Genomic DNA, 20,866 nt, shown 5'->3' with positions numbered 1-20,866 from the left:
AGCACGCAGTTGATGAGCAATGGCGCAATATAAAGAAGCCTTTTGCTGTGCCGAGTAGGTTCAAGCTGCGTTATCCCTTTACTCCGGCTACTGATGAGCGTTGGTGTGTACCGCCTCAGGTGGATCACGCGGTGGCGATTTTGAATAAATCAACTGCGAACCCTGCTGGGGATACCCCAGTGTTTCGGGACCCGACGGACAGGAGATTGGAATCTCTGGCCCGTCATGCTTATACGGTTGCTGGCTCTATGCTGAAGCCTATTTTTGCTTCCATAATGGCAGCCCAGGCTATTGCGGATTGGACGCAGGTGCTCAAGCGCACTCTGGTGGCTGACTCTGCCCCGCCGACAACTTTGGCTATGGTGGATCAGATTCATCAGGGTGTCATGTATTTGTGTGATGTGGACTTGGATTTAGTCCCTTTGGCGGCGTGCCTTTCTAGTGTGGCGGTCTTGAACCGTCGCCTGATATGGTTGAAATGTTGGTCGGTTGACCAATCTTCTCGCAAGACTCTGGCAAATTTGCCCTACGCAGGATCCCGCCTTTTTGGCGAATCTTTGGATACTCTGATAAAGGGTATTTCTGGGGGTAAGAGCACTCTCTTGCCCCAATCTCACAAGGCTAAGTTTGTTCGTGGTAAGAAGAATGCTTCGTTTAGGCCCTCTCAGGGGTCCTTTCGTGTCTTTCGGTCACACTATAAGGGCAAGCCCTTCAAAGGCCAAGGCTCCCAGAAGAAGCCGTGGGCGGGTAAGCAGAAGTCCGGCCAGTCCGGATCCGCTGCCCATAACAATGCGGCCTGAAGGGGCGCCCTCACCCGTTTCTGGGGTGGGGGGACGTTTGCTCGGTTTTCTTCAACCCTGGCTGGACCGCATTCGGGACAGGTGGGTTCAGGAAATCGTTCGATCTGGATACAAGATCGAGTTTCTCAGTATCAGTATCGACTGATGTATGCCTTTCCACCGATTCAGCTGCTGTCCAGGTTCCTTCGCAGGTTGGCCTCGGAACCGAAAACGGTGATTCTGGTGGCACCGGACTGGCCTCGCCGGTCTTGGTACGCAGACCTCGTGAATCTGGTGGTCGACGCTCCGTGGCGTCTGCCACTTCGAGAAGATCTCCTGTCTCAAGGACCGATATTCCATCCTGCTTTACAGTCGCTGGCTTTAACGGCCTGGCTGTTGAAAGCCAGGTCCTGAAGGATAGGGGTCTCTCCCCTGAGGTCATTACCACTTTGATCAGGGCCAGGAAGGCCTCTTCAGGGAAGATTTACTACCGTACTTGGGAGGCGTATTTTGCCTGGTGTGAGTCCAGGGGGTATTCCCCTCGCTCGTACTCGGTATTGAGAGTGTTGGCTTTCCTTCAAACGGGCGTGGACCAGCGTTTGGCGTTGGCCACGATTAAGGGTCAGATTTCTGCGCTGGCCGTTCTTTTTCAACGTCCTGTGGCGTCTAACTCTTTGGTTAGCACCTTTGTTCAAGGGGTAAGACATTTGGTCCCTCCTAGGAGGGAGCCTTTGCCTCCATGGGGTTTGAACCTTGTTCTGTCCGTGTTGCAACGTGCTCCTTTTGAAAATATCAGGGAGATCTCGTTGTCTTTGTTGTCCAAGAAGGTTGCCTTCTTCGTAGCGATTACTTCGGCTCGCAGGGTGTCGGAGCTGGCGGCCTTGTCCTGTAAGTCTCCGTATTTGGTGATTCACTTGGATAAGGTGGTCTTGCGACCTAACCCATCTTTTCTTCCGAAAATAATTTCTGATTTTCACCTCAATGAGGACATTGTCTTGCCTTCGCTTTGCGCGAAGCCTAAGCATCCGAAGGAGGTGGCTTTACATTCCTTGGATGTTGTTAGGGCGATCAGGGTTTACCTGTCATCGACTAAATCCTTTCGCAAGTCGGATTCTCTTTGTCCTTCCTGAGGGACCTCGGAAGGGCATGGCGGCGTCGGCTTCTACCATCGCCAAATGGATCAGACAGACCATTGAGCAGGCCTATGCTTTGAGGGGGATGGTTCCTCCCGTGCCTGTGAAGGCGCACTCTACCAGGTCTCTGAGTACGTCTTGGGCCTGTCATCATCGGGCTTCTGTGGCCCAGGTGTGTAAGGCGGCGACTTGGTCGTCCGTTCACACCTTCTCCAAATTTTACAAAGTGGATGTTCAGGCATCGGCAGATGCTTCTTTTGGCCGTAAAGTCCTTAGTGCGGCGGTGCCTTAGGGTCCCTTATTTGGGCCCTTGGCTGTTGGGGTGTTTTTACCCCTAGGTTACTTGTTTTTTCCTGGGTTGTTGCTCCTGTTGAGCACGTTTTTTCCTGTTGCCCAGTTGGTTCTCTTACTTTGGTAAGGTTCCTTTCTCTGATGTGGGTATTGCGTTGCTTTAGGCGCGGCTGCTTTTTTCCCACCCCTTATGTCTACACTGCTTTGGGACGTCCCCATTAGTGACGAATATGAAGAGGCGGCGACTGTCGGAGGACGTAAGAGAAAACGGAATTTTTGTAAAATCTTACCTGTAAAATTCCTTTCTCTGAGTCCTCCCGACAGTCGCCTCCCCTGCCCCTCTTTTGGGGTTTGTTTGTATACTCTACTGCTATTCTACTGAAACTGAGTTGGTATGCAGGAAGCAAGGAGGTATTGACTGAGGCGACCACCCCCTGGGGGTGGGATATGCTAAAAGCTTTGATATTAATATATTCTGTTGCCTAGCACTCCTACGGAGCAAAGGTCAATAACCCCATTAGTGACGAATATGAAGAGGCGGCGACTGTCGGAGGACTCAGAGAAAGGAATTTTACAGGTAAGATTTTACAAAAATTACTTTTTCTTTGAGTACACTATGGGACACAGGTCCCTCCTTTTTTTTTTTTCTTATGGTCTCTCTATTGCTTACTACAGAACTGAGATTAGCTGGGAGTGGGCAGGGTTATAAAGGGGATGTCTCTGTGGCTTTTTTTTTTTTTCTTCCAATGTTCATTCACCCAAACATAGCTGCCATATAACCCATGGTAAAGACTAAAGATCCTGTGTCCTGTACTGTATTTCAGGAAATGTATCTAAAAGTGATTGTAAAGGTTTGTTTTTGTTTTTTTAAATAACAATAGGTTTTAGCACAGAGCAAAGGGTTTTGCACAGAGCAGCCCCGATCCTCCTCTTCTGGAGTGCCCTGGCGTTGCTCCTGGCTCCTCCTCTTAATCAGTGCCCCCACAGAGAGCCGCTTTCCGTGGGGGCACCCTTGCGGGTGCGCTCACGAGTCCTGCTGCTGCGCCATTGTCACAGACAGCAGGACTCGGTCCTGCCCCCGGCTCCTGTTACTGGATTTCATTGACCGCAGTGGGAGCCAATGGCTCCCGCTGCTATCAATCTATCCAATAAGGACTCGAGACAGCGTCTGGACCTGCTGTGCTCATGGTTTTCGCTGGAACGATCGATTTCAGGTAAGGAAAAACGGGGGGGGGGGGGCTGGGGGGCAGCTGAAGCAGAAAAGGGTTTTCACCCTAATGCAGTGGTTCTCAAATCCGGTCCTCGGGACCCACTAACAGGCCAGATTTTAAGTATTACCTTGGGGGATGCAGACTAGAATACTGCAATCACTGAGAAGCAAATGAGATCACCTGTGATGTAATTTAGCTATCTTGCAAACCTGGCCTGTTGGTGGGTCCCGAGGACCGGATTTGAGAACCACTTCCCTAATGCATAGAATGTATTAAGGCCAAAAACCATGAGACTTTACTACTCCTTTAAGTTAACAACCTATTTTATTCATTAAATAGAAAGTCACGTGTGCATCCTTTTTTTCACTTCTGTGCAGCTTTCCTCCTGTGCATTCACTTCTTTCTTTTCACTCTCTAGGTGGTCTCCACATTTGCTGGGTCAGAAACTGGTGTTTTCAGGATAGACCGTTACTTTGCAGTTTTAAAAAGTGTCATGGCTTTGTGAAATACAGCTTTGCTTGAATGAAAAACATAAGCCCAGGGCATGCAGCCAGGGTTCAGAATGTTTTTCATTAAAGAAAAATTAGTACATTTTAAATATTTTTTAGGTATAAATGGGGAATATCATAGGTAATTCTTTCATCACTGTATTTTAATGTATAAAATATACAGAAGTCTACACTAAGATACGTGTCAGATATCGGGCATTTTTCTGTGAGATACTATCAATAGGAAATCGTGTCTAAAGGGGTGCAGACCCTGCAATTTTCCTCATTGGAGCCATGCAGGTGCAGCAGCTGATTGATAATTTTAAAGCCACTGCTGTTACCACATAGACAAACACACAGGGATTTCTTCAGAATAGCAAAAAGTAGGAGTCTGCAACAAAGTTTGTCAAAATCCTTGCAATGTACATAGATCATTCAGTGAGGAATCTTTTTTTTACCTTTAAAAGCTTAATGCATTTCTGAGGAGCAGCTATTATTCTGTAGTTGTAGGGTCTTTAAAGAATAAAACGGATAAATGTGCATATGTTGCTAAGACTTACTGCTTTTTAACTTTTTTTTTTTTTTGGGGGGGGGGGGGGGTCGTGAAGTTTAAACACTTTTTTTACATTTTCTTAAAAACATTCACAAATATTATATGGTCAGGATTATTGCCGCTATAGGATTAGGGTTGTGTGAACCCAAATGTCATGACCTTTGACATTTCAAGCTCTGCACTTTTTTCCAGCCCTGTCCCCTCCAATGAAGTCCCACGACTCAGGATGCACAGCGTGCTTCCCATCCTTCACAGCTTTACTAGGATCACCCAATCTAAAAAAGGTGGAAATCGAGCCAATTTGGGGTCAAGCTTTACTGCTTACAGTATTGGGCCTTATTCAGACTGGGCTGATGCCCATACACAGTGAACGGCCCATTTGTTTATCTGTCCCTAGTTGGCAGGCTGCCCATTCATGTCTGTGAAGATGCAGCAACTGCTCGGACACAGCTGCTCATCCTAATGTCACAGATGTGCGTTTTTAGTGGCACACTGGAACCCACACCTGCATGCTTGTCACATTAGGATGAGCGGTTTTGTCCATGCAGCTACTGCATCCTCATAGACATGCAGCACCTGCCAGCTAGGGATGGATAAAAAAAATGGCTTCTTCACCGTGTAACGGCATCAGCGCCTGTGTAAACAAGGCCTTACAGCTTAATTTTATCGAAAATCCTTTATTCCTCTTTTTTATAGTTCCTCCTGTAATGAGTAATCATTAGTCATCAGCAGTCTTTTCTGAAGAAATTGCTAGACTGTAGCTTAAAGCATTTAATTAAGAATCCTGTCTTAATTAAAATAACTAGAGCATTCAATTAAACAATTTCTTGGATTTTTAATTATACAATCTTCTGATTTTCTGACACTTTCAAGTGTGGGGGCTTTCAGGCGTGTGTGGTTGCTTCCCTTTTTTTTGCTCCGTAGTAATAATCTCTGTAGAAATGGGATGAATTGTTTGGAGGTCAAGCATGTGGTTTGCTGCTTGCTGAAAAAAGCCTTAGTTTTACATCCTTTCTTCTGCATGTAAACAAATCAGCGTGTATTGTTATTAATTAGAGATCTTACCAAAGCTCCCCTTCAAACTGGGCTTTTCCCCTTTACTTTCCCTCAGACTATTGTTGAGATGTTTATGTATATAAAAGAATTATGGTTGAATATGTTAGCGTTTAAAATGTTTGTAGAATTAATATGATTACCAAATTACCTACAAACAGAGTTTGATTGAAAAGAATTAAAGAGGTTAGTACAGTTATGGGGACTAAACCTTTACATCATCAGTTGGAGCATGGTAGAAGCACTCAGTGGTAGGACTACTTGCCGACTGCCTAACGATGATTTACGTCGGCAGTCAGCCCCTGTGAGGCTCTAGGGAGCAAGCGCGCGCGCCGCTGGAGGCACGCTCCCGCTCGCTCAAGGACCCCCCTGCGCGTGCCCGGTGGACCCGATGTCCGCCAGGCACTCGCGATTGTCCGTTACAGCGGGAGAAAGGCAGGCGGCTAGTGTAAACACAGCCGCCTGTCATTCTCCCCTGTGTAAGACCGTTGTTCTCTGTTCTTACACCTCAAGCCACATCCAATCACAGTTAGAAGCACACCCCTAGGGACACACTTAACCCCTCCTTCCCAAATAAAGTTAACTCCTTCCCTGCCAGTGTCATTTTTACAGTAACAGTGCATATGTATAGCACTGATTACTGTAGTAATGTCACTGGTACCCCCAAAAGTGTCAAAAATGTCAGTCCGGGGTCCGATCTGTCCACCGCAATGTCGCAGTCCCGAAAACAAAATTGCAGATCGCCGCCATCACTCGTTGAAAAAAAAAAACAACAAAAATGACAAAAATCTTTCCCTTTGTTAGTAAACGCGATAACTTTTGCGCAAACCAATCAAAATACGCTTCTTGCGATTTATTTATTTTTTTTTAACCAAACATATGTAGCAGAAAATTAATTTTTTTTTGGGAATTTCATATAAAAAAATGTGAAAAATATTGTTTTTTTTTTTTTCAAAATTGAAGCTCTTTTTTTGTTTATAGCGCATGATCAAAAAATCGCACAGGTGATCAAATACCACCAAAAGAAAGCTCTGTTTGTGGGAAAAAAAAGCACGTCAAATTAATTTAGGTACAGCGTCGTACGACCGCGCAATTGTCCGTTAAAGTAACGCAGTGCCGAATCGCAAAATAGGCCCTGGTCAGGAAGGGGGTAAAATCTTCCAGGGCTTAAGTGGTTAAAGATCTTTGGATGAACCATGGCCTGTGTAATTATGGCAATGCTGTTATATTTAAAGCTAAAAATAAGTATTTTTGGGGGTATTTCAGTATTAAACACATTATTTGTGCACCCATACCCACAGACATGTCAAAGTGGGAGCAACGGCTGTGTCCGAGTTGACATGTTTGGGACTGCCTGCACACAAATGCACTAAACACCTGTGCGTTCTGTGCAAGTAAAACATAGTTCTCACATGGATGTACGCTTAATTACACCCGTGCAAACAAGGCCTTTCTTGATTGTGTATTTTGCAATATTGTCTTTCTTATATGTAGTAAATATTTGAATTTTAGCACAGGTTGTATAAGTGGAGATTATACTTATCTAGCCCGGGTTTACACTGATGTGGTGCGATTTTACAGTGGGTACGGAAAGTATTCAGACCCCCTTAAATTTTTCACTCTTTGTTATATTGCAGCCATTTGCTAAAATCATTTAAGTTCATTCTTCTTCCTCATGAATGTACACATAGCACCCCATACTGACAGAAAAACACAGAATTGTTGACATTGTTGCAGATTTATTAAAAAAGAAAAACTGAAATATCACATGGTCCTAAGTATTGAGACCCTTTGCTGTGACACTCATATATTTAACTCCGGTGCTTTCCATTTCTTCTGATCATCCTTGAGATGGTTCTACACCTTCATTTGAGTCCAGCTGTGTTTGATTATACTGATTGGACTTGATTAGGAAAGCCACACACCTGTCTATATAAGACCTTCCAGATCACAATGCATGTCAGAGCAAATGAGAACCATGAAGTCAAAGGAACTGCCTGAAGAGCTCAGAGACAGAATTGTGGCAAGGCACAGATCTGGCCAAGGTTACAAAAAGATTTCTGCTGCACTTAAGGTTCCTAAGAGCACAGTGGCCTCCATAATCCTCAAATGGAAGACGTTTGGGACGACCAGAACCCTTCCTAGAGCTGGCCGTCCGGCCAAACTGAGCTATCGGGGGAGAAGAGCCTTGGTGAGAGAGGTAAAGAAGAACCCAAAGATCACTGAGGCTGAGCTCCAGAGATGCAGTCAGGAGATGGGAGAAAGTTGTAGAAAGTCAACCATCACTGCAGCCCTCCACCAGTCGGGGCTTTATGGCAGAGTGGCCCGACGGAAGCCTCTCCTCAGTGTAAGACACATGAAAGCCCGCATGGAGTTTGCTAAAAAACACCTGAAGGACTCCAAGATGGTGAGAAATAAGATTCTCTGGTCTGATGAGACCAAAATAGAACTTTTTGGCCTTAATTCTAAGCGGTATATGTGGAGAAAACCAGGCACTGCTCATCACCTGTCCAATACAGTCCCAACAGTGAAGCATGGTGGTGGCAGCATCATGCTGTGGGGTGTTTTTCAGCTACAGGGACAGGACAACTGGTTGCAATCGAGGGAAAGATGAATGCGGCCAAGTACAGGGATATCCTGGACAAAAACCTTCTCCAGAGTGCTCTGGACCGAAGGTTTACCTTTCAACAAGACAAAGACCCTAAGCACACAGCTAAAATAACGGAGTGACTGTTCTTGAATGGCCCAGCCAGAGCCCTGACTTAAACCCAATTGAGCATCTCTGGAGAGACCTAAAAATGGCTGTCCACCAACGTTTACCATCCAACCTGACAGAACTGGAGAGGATCTGCAAGGAGGAATGGCAGAGGATCCCCAAATCCAGGTGTGAAAGACTTGTTGCATCTTTCCCAAAAAGACTCCTGGCTTTATTAGATCAAAAGGGGGCTTCTACTAAATACTGAGCAAAGGGTCTGAATACTTAGGACCATGTGATCTTTCAGTTTTTCTTTTTTAATAAATCTGCAACAATGTCAACAATTCTGTGTTTTTCTGTCAGTATGGGGTGCTATGTGTACATTCATGAGGAAGAAGAATGAACTTAAATGATTTTAGCAATTGGCTGAAATATAACAAAGAGTGAAAATTTTAAGGGAGTCTGAATACTTTCCGTACCCACTGTACATGCTGTTTGGAATGCCAGTGCATTGCAAATTTGCGGTGCAATTTGTGCTTTTCAGATGCAATTTTCACAGGCTATAGAGCTCAAAATCGCACCACTCTGCACTAAACTCACACAGGACCTTTTTTCTTAACCGAACCAGGATCGCTCTGCATCTGTGTGAACAGCCTTCATAGGAAGCAATGTTTTTTCACTTAACATGCTAATCTATGCATTCTGGAGGTATTGGAACTGCATCAGATTTGGGCAAGTGTGAATCGAGAAATTTTTGGTCACAGGAGTGCCCTTAGTTCTGCAATCATATGAACCAGATTTAGCTTGTTGTCAGCTGACTTCATGGATCCACTCAGATGTCTGATCGGCAGCTGGCTCATCCTATCAGCTCACTGCTCAGAGCCTGAGCCAGCCTCTCCCCCATCCCGTCTTACCAGTGAGCGTTGGAGAGGCAGAGCAGAGAGTCAGTGACTGACAATAACCTCCCTCTGCTCAGTGAAGACCAAAAACTGAGCGATTAGTGGTTATGTGATCCTTCAGGTCTCTGTATTAGAGCTGGCGAAGGACAGCTGCAGCCACATAGGTGAACATGATTGATTGTTTTTAAAATCCCACACTTGTTTTTCTTTTAATAACAGCTGCTTTGCACATTGATAAAGGTTTATATAAAAAAAATAAAAAAAAGTCTGATCTCCAGCAGCAGGTACTGTGTGCAGGAGAGAACGGACAGCAGCTGGGAAGTGATGTGACCCATAGAGTTACTATGGGGCTTCCGTTGTTGGCTGCCTCTCCTGCACACTCCCACACACTGAAGACGCTGCTGACAGCTCAACGTGGACTGGACCGGAGCGGCTGCAGAAAAGGAAAGTACGGAAATGTTTTCTTTACACGGCTAGATAGATTGGCCATAGAATGTGTCATAGAGTAGGATTTATAGTTAATAAGTTTTTGCCTAAACTTCTACTTTAAAGATGACTAACTATGGCCAAAATATACACCGCTCAAAAAATTAAAGGAACACTTTGAAAACACATCAGATCTCAATGGGGAAAAATATCATGCTGGATTGCTATACTGATATGGACTGGGTAATGTGTAAGGAACAAAAGAATGCCACATCGTTTATTGGAAATTAAAATTGTCAATCTACAGGGGCTGAATTTAAAGACCCCTCCAAAATCAAAGTGAAAAAATCATGCAGCAGGCTAATCTATTTTTGCTGAAATGTCATTGCAGCAACTCAAAATGGTACTCAGTAGTCTGTATGGCCCCGACGTGCTTGTATGCATGCCTGACAACGTCAGGACATGGGCCTAATGAGACAACAGATGGTGTTCTGGGGTTTTTCCTCCTGGATCTGGACCAGGGCATCACTGAGCTCCTGAACAGACTGAGGTGCAACCTGGCGGTGTCGGATGGACCGAAACATAATGTCCCAGAGGTGTTCTAATGGATTTAGGTTAGACGAGCGTTCAGTGGTATATCAATTCCTTCATCCTTCAGGAACTGACTGCATACTCTCGCCACATGAGGCCGGGCATTGTCGTGCACCAGGAGGAACCCAGGACCCACAGCACCAGTGTAGGGTCTGACAATAGGTCCAAGGATTTCATCCCGATACCTAATGGTAGTCAGGGTGCCTTTGTCTAACCTGTAGAGGTCTGTGTGTCCCTCACAGGATGCCATTGGCAGACCTGCCAATTCTGGTGTTCAATGGAAAATGTCAATCAAGCTCCTTGGTGCCGGGCAGTGATCACAGGGCCCACTAGAGGACATCGGGCCCTCAAGCCACCCTCATGACGTTTGTTTCTGATGGTTTGGTCAGAGACATTCACACCAGTGGCCTGCTGGAGGTCATTTTGTAGGGCTCTGGCAGTGCTTATCCTGTTTCTCCTTGCAGAAAGGAGCAGATACCGGTCCTGCTGATGGGTGAAGAACCACCTTCGGCCCTGTCCAGCTCTTTCAGAGTAACTGCCTGTCTCCTAAATTTCCTCCATGCTCTTGAGATCTTCTGGCATTGACACGTATTGATGTGCCATCCTGAAGAAGTTGGACTGCCTGTGCAACCTCTATAGGGTCCAAGTATCGCCTCATGCTACCAGTAGTGACACTGACCCTAGCCAGATGCAAAACTAGTGAAAAACAGTCAGAAAAGAGAAGTAGGTAAAAAAAAATGTCAGTGGCCTCCACCTGTAAAACCATTCCTGTTTTGGAGATCATCTCAACATTATTGTTGCCCATTTAGTGCACCTGTTAATTTAATTAACACCAAAGCAGCTGAAACTGATTAACAAACACCTCTGCTACTTACTGAACAGATCAATATCCCATAAGTATGAGTGACTTAATGCTGTACTCTGATTAGAAAGCATTCCTTTAATTTTTTTGAGCAGTGTACTAGAGTATTACATAGTTACATAGTTAGTGAGGTTGAAAAAAGACATCAGTCCATCCAGTTCAACCTATGATGTGTGTGTGTGTTTGCTTTTAACTGTACATTGTATACCCCTGTATGTTGTGGTCTTTAAGGTGTCCATCTAATAGTTTTTTGAAACTATCAATGCTCCCTGCTGATACGACTGCTTGTGGAAGAGAATTCCACATCCTTACCGCTCTTACAGTGAAGAACCCCTTACGCATTTTAAGGTTAAACCGTTTTTCCTCTAGTTTTAGTGAGTGGCCACGTGTCTTATTGTATTCCCTTTCTCTGAATAGTTTGTTCCTTATGCTAGGGTCGCCAGTACAGTATTTGTACACTGATATCATATCCCCCCTCAAACGTCTCTTCTCCAGAGAGAATAGGTTCAGTGCTTGTAGTCTTTCCTCATAGCTGATGTCCTCCATTCCCCTAATTATTTTTCTTGCCCTTCTCTGGATTATTGCTGAGGGAAACACTTTTTCTGGCCCATGAGGCGATCGTGCCTAAATGGAATCAGTCTGCTCCTTCATCTAACAGTCAATTGGTTCAGATGGGCAACCAGATACTGCCTTACAAAAAAACTATTTTTTAACACAGAGGTTTCCCTAACTAATATAATAAGGTGTGGGAACCTTGGTTTTCGTCTTCTCTCACTACTACTATATGAGGTATTCATTATATATATATATATATATATATATGTATATATATATATATATATATATATATATATATATATATATATATATATATATATATATATAATGTTTGAGGTGTTTTATACCTGTGTACTTTATAAAGATTTACTCTATACCCAATCTCTCTTTACTTGGCTGAGTTATTTGTCACTACTTCTCTCTATCTGGACTGGTTCTCTGGACTTTATATATGCAATTGTGGATATGTTCTGTATTTGTGTACTGAATTTTGTGTTCTTCATGCTCATGTTTAGCGTACTTGTTATTGTACCAACATGTCTTCCTTTTTTTTTTTTTGCATTTTGTCAATTAAAAGCCTTTAAACAAAAATAAATATGACTATTTGGATCTTGCAGAATTTTATGTCAGTCGGCCATCTGCAGCTTTCTCAGTGGGGTATGAATGAGCACTACTATACTGGGGATGTCCATTGTGCCCAGTTTCGTACAATTAGTATTTCTATAATGGCTGTAATTTCTGATGAATCGCTAACAATTATAAAGTCAACACTGCCTAATTTGAGGTATACAGGAGAATCAGGGATTTTTTTTATGGTAGATTTAATCTGGTTGTTTGAATACACTCAATATATAAAATGCCCTTAGTGCATTTTTGCATTCATTCAGAATTTTTCTAAAGTTTCCACTTTAACAACCAACATTCTCCAGATTATCTACATCCCATAAAACACAAATCCATATCAATGTTTGAAGTGCAACATTTATTGCGTATTGTTTTCTAATAGAGATTTTTGTATTTGTGCGACCTTGCTGTGTTTTTACCAGTTTTTTTTTTTTTTAATTCCAGGTTTGTTGGAAGAATGAACATATACACTAACCAGGAAGTTAAAGCAAGGTAAGTGCTCATCAAGTCTATGTAGAACCACACACTGACTTGCTAGTCATTCCTAAGCTCTCATGCACATTGGACAGTTTTAAAGTGGAGTTCCACCCTGGGACATTTTTTTAAATAAAAATACCCCCGGGACAGTCAGGGCTAGTGCATTCCACAATGGCTAGCCTCTGATCTGTCCCGGGTCGCACTTACCTGCAAGAAGAAATACTTACCTTGAAAATGTATTGTCCAGCGCTGCCATCTCAGGTGTGGGCAGCTTGAAGCCAGCGCGATCCTCTTCTGTGTCCTCTTCCGTCTTCTTCGGTGCACTGCACCGGCCCCGCCGTCACTTGGGGTGCCGCAGCGTCATCCCTGCACAGCTTCTGGGCATGCCCAGAAGCTGTTTAGCAAGGTATAACGGCGCCTGCACCGGAACTGACGTCGGGGGCCGGTGCAGGCGCATTGATTCCTGGGAGCGATGACGTTCAGCTCCCAGGAATCATTGCAAAGCCAGGAAGTGACGAATCGCCGTGGCCGCCGAGGGGAGGAAGAGGAAGTAAGGTAAGTATATTTTCAAGGTATGTAAAAAAAAAAAAAAAATTGCGATTATCCATTTGTTTTTCAGGTGACCCGGAGCGAGAAGATGGAGGTAAGTTTAATTTTAGGGTGGAACTCCGCTTTAACGTAACAGTTAGTGGCATCTGGCAGTTTTTTTTTTTTTTTTTGCCGCTAAACACCCCTTCATGTTAGCCTATATCCATTCACACGTAGGCGTTTAGAAGCAGGGGTGCTTAGAGGCAGAAAAAAACCCACTGCTGGCGATTCCAGGAGCAGAGGTGTTTTCCCAGAAAAAAAAACGCTTGACACGTCTAATTGAGTGTTAACACTAGGAGTATCTAGTGCTTAAGCGCTAATTAATTTCAATAGCCAGAATGAATTATGATTCTGGTCATTGAAATGAATTTATGCCGAAGCAGTTGATGCACTTAAACCCGTTACACGCTGTTACAAGCGTCAAGCATTTGTTCTACCAAAACGCTGGTGCCAGGTGGAAAGGCAAAATGTCTAAATGTCAAAAATGTCCTGTATGCATGAGGCTTAGAATCTACATGCACCTGGCTTTTTTCCTCATAATGTTGTTATTTTTTTTTTTGTTTTAGGTCTTTGGGACCAGAAAATTTGCTGCTAAAGGGGGCAACTTTGAAAAATACACAGAAAATTTATGGTAAATGTGAATTAACATTTAAACAGCATGTTGTATTTTCTCTTAGACCCTGTTCACAGGGGTGATTAGCTCCATGCCCCTTGCAGGGCTGTTTTTTCGCGGTACATTCATGCACAGGTCTCCATACCGGCGTCCCATTGAGGTCTTTTGGGACAAGCAGCTGCAAAAATATAGCTGCTGTATCCCACTTGTATGTCATATTGGGACACAGTGGCTGTGTCCGTGCAGTCGCATTTCCCAATAGAAAACAATCGGATGCCGGCATTAGGATGCATGCAAGACCTGTTCATACCCATGCTGGGAAAAGACCACCCTGCATGGGGCACAAAGCTAATCACCCCTTGTGAATGGGCCTTAGTCATCTGTAGATATTTGGACAGATCTGTCTGCATTGCTGTTCTCCTTCCCCCCAACTGGATATCACATCGCCTAATGTACATTACTGTGCTGTGCACAGACACTCCTGCCATCCAACTTTTTTCACGGTAATTGAAGCAAACATCCCAAAAAAACACCCAGCCAATCAGTTTCAATAGTTTTCCTAAAGATGTTGCATCTATGGACACCTTTAGATTTTTGAGGATAGAAGCTTTGTTCATAGGCTTCTATAGATGATCAGTCATAGAGATCACTTATTGTCTCCATTTATTTCACCTAATTTGTGTGATTTATCTGTGTGGTGGATATGTGAAACTTTTTTATGGATCAGTCCTGGGTTTGTGATTGACAGCATTATCTGCGCAGCATACCATGCAGTTATCACAGGTGACGCTATGAATTTTAAGCAGTCAGTATATTGCCAGCCTATGGCTTTTATGGTTTTTTTTTTTTTTTTTTTTATGCAGTAAGCCTTAGAAAGCAATAATAAATTCTCTTTTGTAGGCCTGACTGCATGGAAATGTTTTGGGTGTGGGATAAATAAAAAAAAAAAAATAGCCAGTTTTAGTTCCGGCTCACACTTCTGCGGATGCGCTGATCGCATGTAATTCGGAGCGCACTGCTCCTTCATTAGGCTCGGTTCACATTTGTGCGATGCGGGAACGCTGCGAATATGCAGCGTGATCCCGCATCGCATCCGCACATCTGGCAGTTCACACTGCCATATGCGATAAGCAGGGGGTGTCAATTAAATGTTAACGACACCCCCAGTTTGATCGCATATCGCAGTGCGATCTGACAGTTCGCACAGAATCGGATCGCACAAGTGTGAACCACTGCGCGATCCGATTCTGAGGAGGCTCAAAAAATGCCTCATGTGCGTGTTTGTATGGCTGAATTTGCAGCGCATCCGCAGTGCGCTCCGAATTACATGCGATCAGCGCATCCGCAGAAGTGTGAACCGGCACATACATGCGATCTCCTGTGCGGATGCAAATTCAGCCATACACTTTGTATGGCTGAATTTGCAGCGCATTCGCAGCAAACACGCACAGGAGGCATTTTTTTGAGCCTCCTCAGAATCGTATCGCACAGTGGTTCACACTTGTGCGATCATATTCTGTGCTAACTGTCAGACCGCACTGCAATATGCGATCAAACTGGGGGTGTCGTTAACATTTAATTGACACCCCATGCGTATCGCATATGGCAGTGTGAACTGCTAGATGTGCGGATGCGATGCGGGATCACGATGCATATTCGCAGCATTCCCGCATCGCACATATGTGAACCGAGCCTTAGAATTTAAAGAAAAACCTATTTGTCAGTGTTTTGTTTAGTCAATAAATAGCATGTATTCTTTTATTAATGAATCATTAGCTTGTTGTAGTTGTGTGTTTATGATGGAGGGAATGCTTATCTTCAAAGCTACAAAGTAATACAAAAGAAGAAAGGAAAACACCTTTTTTTCATCTTATAATATCCGTGCCCGCCTTTTATGTTTTGCAGGTGTTGCACTGTATACTGGCATGGAAACCAAAATGGCTTTGAACTACCAAGGAAAATCCCAGAAACGATCTGCTGTTGAAAAGTAGGTCTGGTTTTATAAACAGCTTGTTTCTGTAGTTTATATTATTTGTTCCCATGTGTATTGCTGACATTTTATTTGTATGTGTAGACAGATAACCTAGTCGCAGCATTTCCTCTGTACATTTTCAAGGCCAAGGTTGCTTGCCTTTTGAGATTTTCAGAAAAATAACAGTCTTCTGTGTTGTTCTTAGTTCAAGGACAGCTAATAAGTCTATCCTGATAATGTAGTCCTCGGTTATCACGTTGTATGTCCCACCAGGCCATTGTAAAGCTGTGACACTCAGTGTTGTAGCCACTGCCCCCATTCTGATTCTTGCTTTGATTCAACAGTAAAATGGAGAAGTTAGTTACTTACTGCAAGGCAGCATGCACACTGTCTGCTCTTGTTTAACTCTTTCTAGCTCCACCAGTGCTGGCTGATCCTTTACTATTATGAGTACAGTGTATGTGTACCTGCAGCTGGCAGAGAAATCACAAAGTCCTGCCATTGCCGCTGATCCTTTACTATTATGAGTACAGACTTTACACACTGTCAGGGATTCACTATTATGCGCAGGCGCACTGGCGCCGCAAACCGGCGAACGCCTATGCGCATGCACGTACACAGAGGCGCCTTGAATAATTAGAGGCTACCATGGAATTGTTAGAGGCTACTTATGAGACAGCACTGCTCAAGCATTGGAAAGGAACTGCTACACATATCCCTGCTCACGGACGGCTTGAGCAGAGGATCAATGTTACACAGCACAGATCCCTAGTGTCTGGCAGACACCATCCTTGTAAGTGTTATGTAACTTATCTTTTACATATAAAATAGTCTTATTATGCAGTATAACGCTATGTGTGGCATCCCTCTTTATCCCTCTATGTGATTCCACTAATTTAAACCTGAGTTGCGGTGACCAAGGAGAGAGGAGGTCAAGGATTAATTAAAGTGTGAACAAAGCTTGCTGGTTTATAATTTTACCAGCAATATATCTGGTGAGTTTACCCAGGCACTAATTACTGTGGTGGAAGGATCCTCACTGACACATCACAAGCACCTTGGAATTTATTTATTTTTTAGCACTATTGGCACTTTTCTGCACGGGAGGATTATAATAATGAACTTTATTCACTGGACTTTATTTTAAATTGTTTTGATATGAGATTATTAAGTTTGAGATATATTTTTTAGTATTTTACTAATGCTCGCATTTTTGGCATTTTTTCTTTTTTGCACTTGCACTTTTTGCACACAAAAGATATTTTTGTGATATAATTATTTTTTGCTGATTGGTAATTTTTTGGGATTATGAATATTATTGTTTATAAGTATACACCATTGCACTGAAGCACCAGCACCTTAAGTTTTCACCCATACATACCAAGCAATTGGTTTCAGGTTCTTATTAGCACATATATGTTTGCACTTAAGCACTAGCACTTATAATTAGCATACATTTGCTTTAGCATTTTTTGTTTTACATTCATTTCACTACCATCCCATATTTATTCACCACCACCATTTATATATATATATATATATATATATATATATATATATATATATATATATATATATATATAAATTTCTCGTCATACAATTTTTTCACAGATATTGCGCCTAATTTATTTTCCTTACTGCTGCTCATTGTGGTCTGTTCAGCAAATTGGAATACCCAAGTGTGTGTGTCCAGTGCAGGTGGTCATGCACACAGCTCACTGATGGGGCTGCAAAGGAACAGGGAGACGTGCACTCCTAAGCGACAGAGATGAGTGTTGTCAATCAGACCTAATAATGTATTCATGTCCTTCCAAGCAGCGTGGTCAGACAGCAGTAGGTGGGCTTGCTGTCAAACAGGCTAGTTCAGCAACCACAGCAAAAATCAGAATGGGTTCAAGTGCTTATATGCACTTGGTCCGCTAAAGCAGTAGTCCTCAACTCCGGTCCTCAGGGCCCACTAACAGGCCAGATTTTAAGTATTACCTTGGGGAGATGCAGACTAGAATACTGCAATCACTGAGCAGCAAATGATATCACCTGGGATGTATTTCAGTTATCTTGCAAACCTGGCCTGTTAGTGGGCCCTGTAGGCCAGGGTTGAGGACCACTGCGCTAAAGGATCCAACTAGGATTTATAAGTTTTGTTAAAAAAGAAGTTAATTTTCTAACTTTTTTATTTTAATGCTCTCTTTGTTTCAGGTCAATAAATGCTTTTTTAATAGTCTATTTGTCAATCCTGCTGTCCAAAGCAACAATTTGTACTACTCTGAAGTATGTATGGCAGAGTAATCCTGCTAATGATGAACCATGGTACAATGAGAAAACTCGTAAGGAGAAAGAGTCATTCAAGGTAGGTTTTTTTGTGGAATTTTCTATAATATAATATCATAGTTCTCTCTTCTCTATAATCTTTATGGCTCAGACTTAACCAGGGGTGTGTTCTTACATACCTTTTGTAAAGCACATTTTTGCATTTAGTGGTGATTATTATATGTTTTGGCTATTATTAAATGTTGTTTATTTGTTTCACAAAAATGAATTTGTTTTTGTACGGCAGTCTTAGAGGCGGTTCACACCAGGGCGACTCAAAGTCGCCCCGACTTTGAAGTCGACCGTGCAGCACGACTTAATTGCGGCTTGCAAACGACTTCTCGTAATAGAAGTCAATGCAAGTCACTCCAACTTCACCCCAAAGTAGTGCAGGAACCTTTTTCCAAGTCTGAGCGACTTGAGTCGCTCTGATTAAAACGGTTCCATTGCACAGAATGGAGCGCTACTTGTCAGGCGACCAAGTCGTCTGACAAGTCGGAGTAGTGTGAACCGGGTCTTAATAACTTGTGATCTATTAACACAACTATCTAAAGATGCAGTATATATACAGGTACATCTCATAAATTAGAATATCATCAAAAAGTTATTTTATTTTAGTAAATCAAATCAAAAAGATAAACTCATAAATTTTATATTGATGCGTTACACACAGAGTGATATATTTCAAGCATTTCTTACTTTTAATTTTGATTATTATGGCTTATAGCTAGTGAAAACCCAAATTCCCGTATCCCAGAAAATTTGAATTTTACATAAGTAAGTAATTTTACATAAAGAAAAAATCGTTTTTTTTTATTAATACAGAAATGTTGCCTTACTGAAAAGTATTTCCATGTACAGTATTGTATGCACTCAATACTTGGTGCCGGCTCCTTTTGCTCAAATGATTTTCTTGTATGTTCTTGTTTTCGGAGATTCTTATGAAACAATGTTACAGTGTCTTGCTACTACTACTTGGATTCCTAACAGTGTTAATTTCGTAGACTAAAACCGACTAAAATGTTTTCGTCGACTAACACAATTCAGATGACTAAAATACGACTAAAACTAAAATGGCATTTTAGTCTTAAGACTAAAATACGACTAAAACTAAAATGGCATTTTAGTCAAAAGACTCTAACTAAAACTAAATCGAAATTTGCTGCCAGAAATTAACACTGGTGCATGCTCAAAGCATAAATAATAACATATTAGATTTTTCACTCCCGGACCAACAGTAGTATATAATGAGTTTGGAAATTGTAGAGAAATGCTTAAATAATGCATTACAAATTACAATTGAACTACACCCATTTGATTATAGATGACTAAAATGAGTTTTAGTCGACTAAAATGTAGGGCGTTTTAGTCGACTAAAATATACTGGAGTTTTAGTCGACTAAATACGACTAAAACTAAAACACTTGCAGAAGACTAAAATAGGACTAAAACTAAAATGCCATTTTAGTCCTAAGACTAAGACTAAAACTAAATTGAAATTTGCTGCCAAAATTAACACTGATTCCTAATAATGTAAAGTAAATTGATGGAATCTTCGTCAAATAGACTGTGTGACCCTTTTGTAAAAGTGTGTATCCGGTAATCTCCCACCGGGGTCTGTGTTAAAAGTATTTTGGCAGGTTGAATTACTTGTTTAATGTTACAGAGTTGGCATATTTGAATAATCATGGCTTAAGCAGAAATTAGAAGGTTATTGTCTTGCATATATATTACTAACAGATATGCATAAACCCTCTGTAAAACTGAAAGGCCGTATGAAATGCCTGATGTTGACAGTGGGATTATATCTGTTCCATATGTAATTTAGGACTCCAATCCACTCAGAAGCAGTCAGCTCAAGTTTTAGCGGTCCCACAGTGAAAAAAGATATCAATAATGTGACTTTCATAACCAGGTATTTCTAACCAGGACCCATGCAATTTGTATGTAAAAAAACAAAAACATGATGCTGTAAATTTTAAAGGTGTGAACCATTTACTTTCTTTCTGATTTTGTGTTGCAAATTTCTGTTTGTTTTTTTAGCTCCTGAAGATTTTTACAGATTTTCTGTCCTTCATGGTGCTATTCAACTTCATCATCCCCGTTTCAATGTATGTCACCGTTGAAATGCAGAAGTTCTTGGGATCGTTCTTCATTGCATGGGATAAAGAAATGTATGATGAAGAAATAAAAGAGGGAGCTTTGGTCAACACATCTGACCTTAATGAGGAACTTGGACAGGTGAGCACATTTTCTACAAAGCATTTGCAAAAGCTACTAAAATTAGAATACATTTCCTTACCTGTTAGTCACTAGTAGTGATAAGCTAAGGTTTTGGTAAAAAACTGTGATGCGATAGCAGCCCACTGGCAATATCCGTTAATTTGGCCATGTGGCCATATTGGGTCAATATTAGGTTCCTTAGTTACATGCGGCTGCAGGGTGGGTAGTTTCCTGGCCAGGGACCTGCTTTCATGTAATGTTTTTCCAAGGGTTCAGGCCAAACTACTTTTGCATTATCATAAACATGTACTGCATGGGTACAAACAGAAGTCCACTGAAACTAACTATATATGTGATAAGTTTAGAGTCCAACATTCTGTCCAGTTCTGGTTGCCAGTCCTCAGGAGGGATGTGTTCAAGCTGGAGAGAGTCCAGAGAAGGGCAACTAAACTAATTAGGGGATTGGAGGACCTTAATTATGAAGAGTGTCTACAATCGCTTAATTTATTCTCCCTGGAGA

General features: G+C 42.3%; 1 protein-coding gene across 6 annotated transcripts in view; it reads left to right on the top strand.

Annotated features, from left to right (window-relative positions):
* The window catches only part of ATP11C (ATPase phospholipid transporting 11C (ATP11C blood group)), a 280,200-nt gene that overhangs the window by 155,359 nt on the left and 103,975 nt on the right, over positions 1-20,866 (top strand). For all 6 annotated transcript variants that reach the window (XM_082262976.1, XM_082262974.1, XM_082262973.1 and 3 more), the window contains exons 8-12: positions 12,608-12,655; positions 13,795-13,859; positions 15,747-15,828; positions 18,013-18,163; positions 20,167-20,364. In XM_082262976.1, the coding sequence (XP_082119102.1) occupies positions 12,608-12,655; positions 13,795-13,859; positions 15,747-15,828; positions 18,013-18,163; positions 20,167-20,364 (544 nt within the window). The remainder of the gene's footprint in view (positions 1-12,607; positions 12,656-13,794; positions 13,860-15,746; positions 15,829-18,012; positions 18,164-20,166; positions 20,365-20,866) is intronic.

Source organism: Pelophylax lessonae (genome assembly GCF_965119305.1).
Source record: "Pelophylax lessonae genome assembly, chromosome: 7".
Classification (NCBI taxonomy): domain Eukaryota; kingdom Metazoa; phylum Chordata; class Amphibia; order Anura; family Ranidae; genus Pelophylax; species Pelophylax lessonae.
The sequence above is the reverse complement of the archived record's forward strand: the minus strand, read 5'-3'. Positions and strand labels throughout refer to the sequence as shown.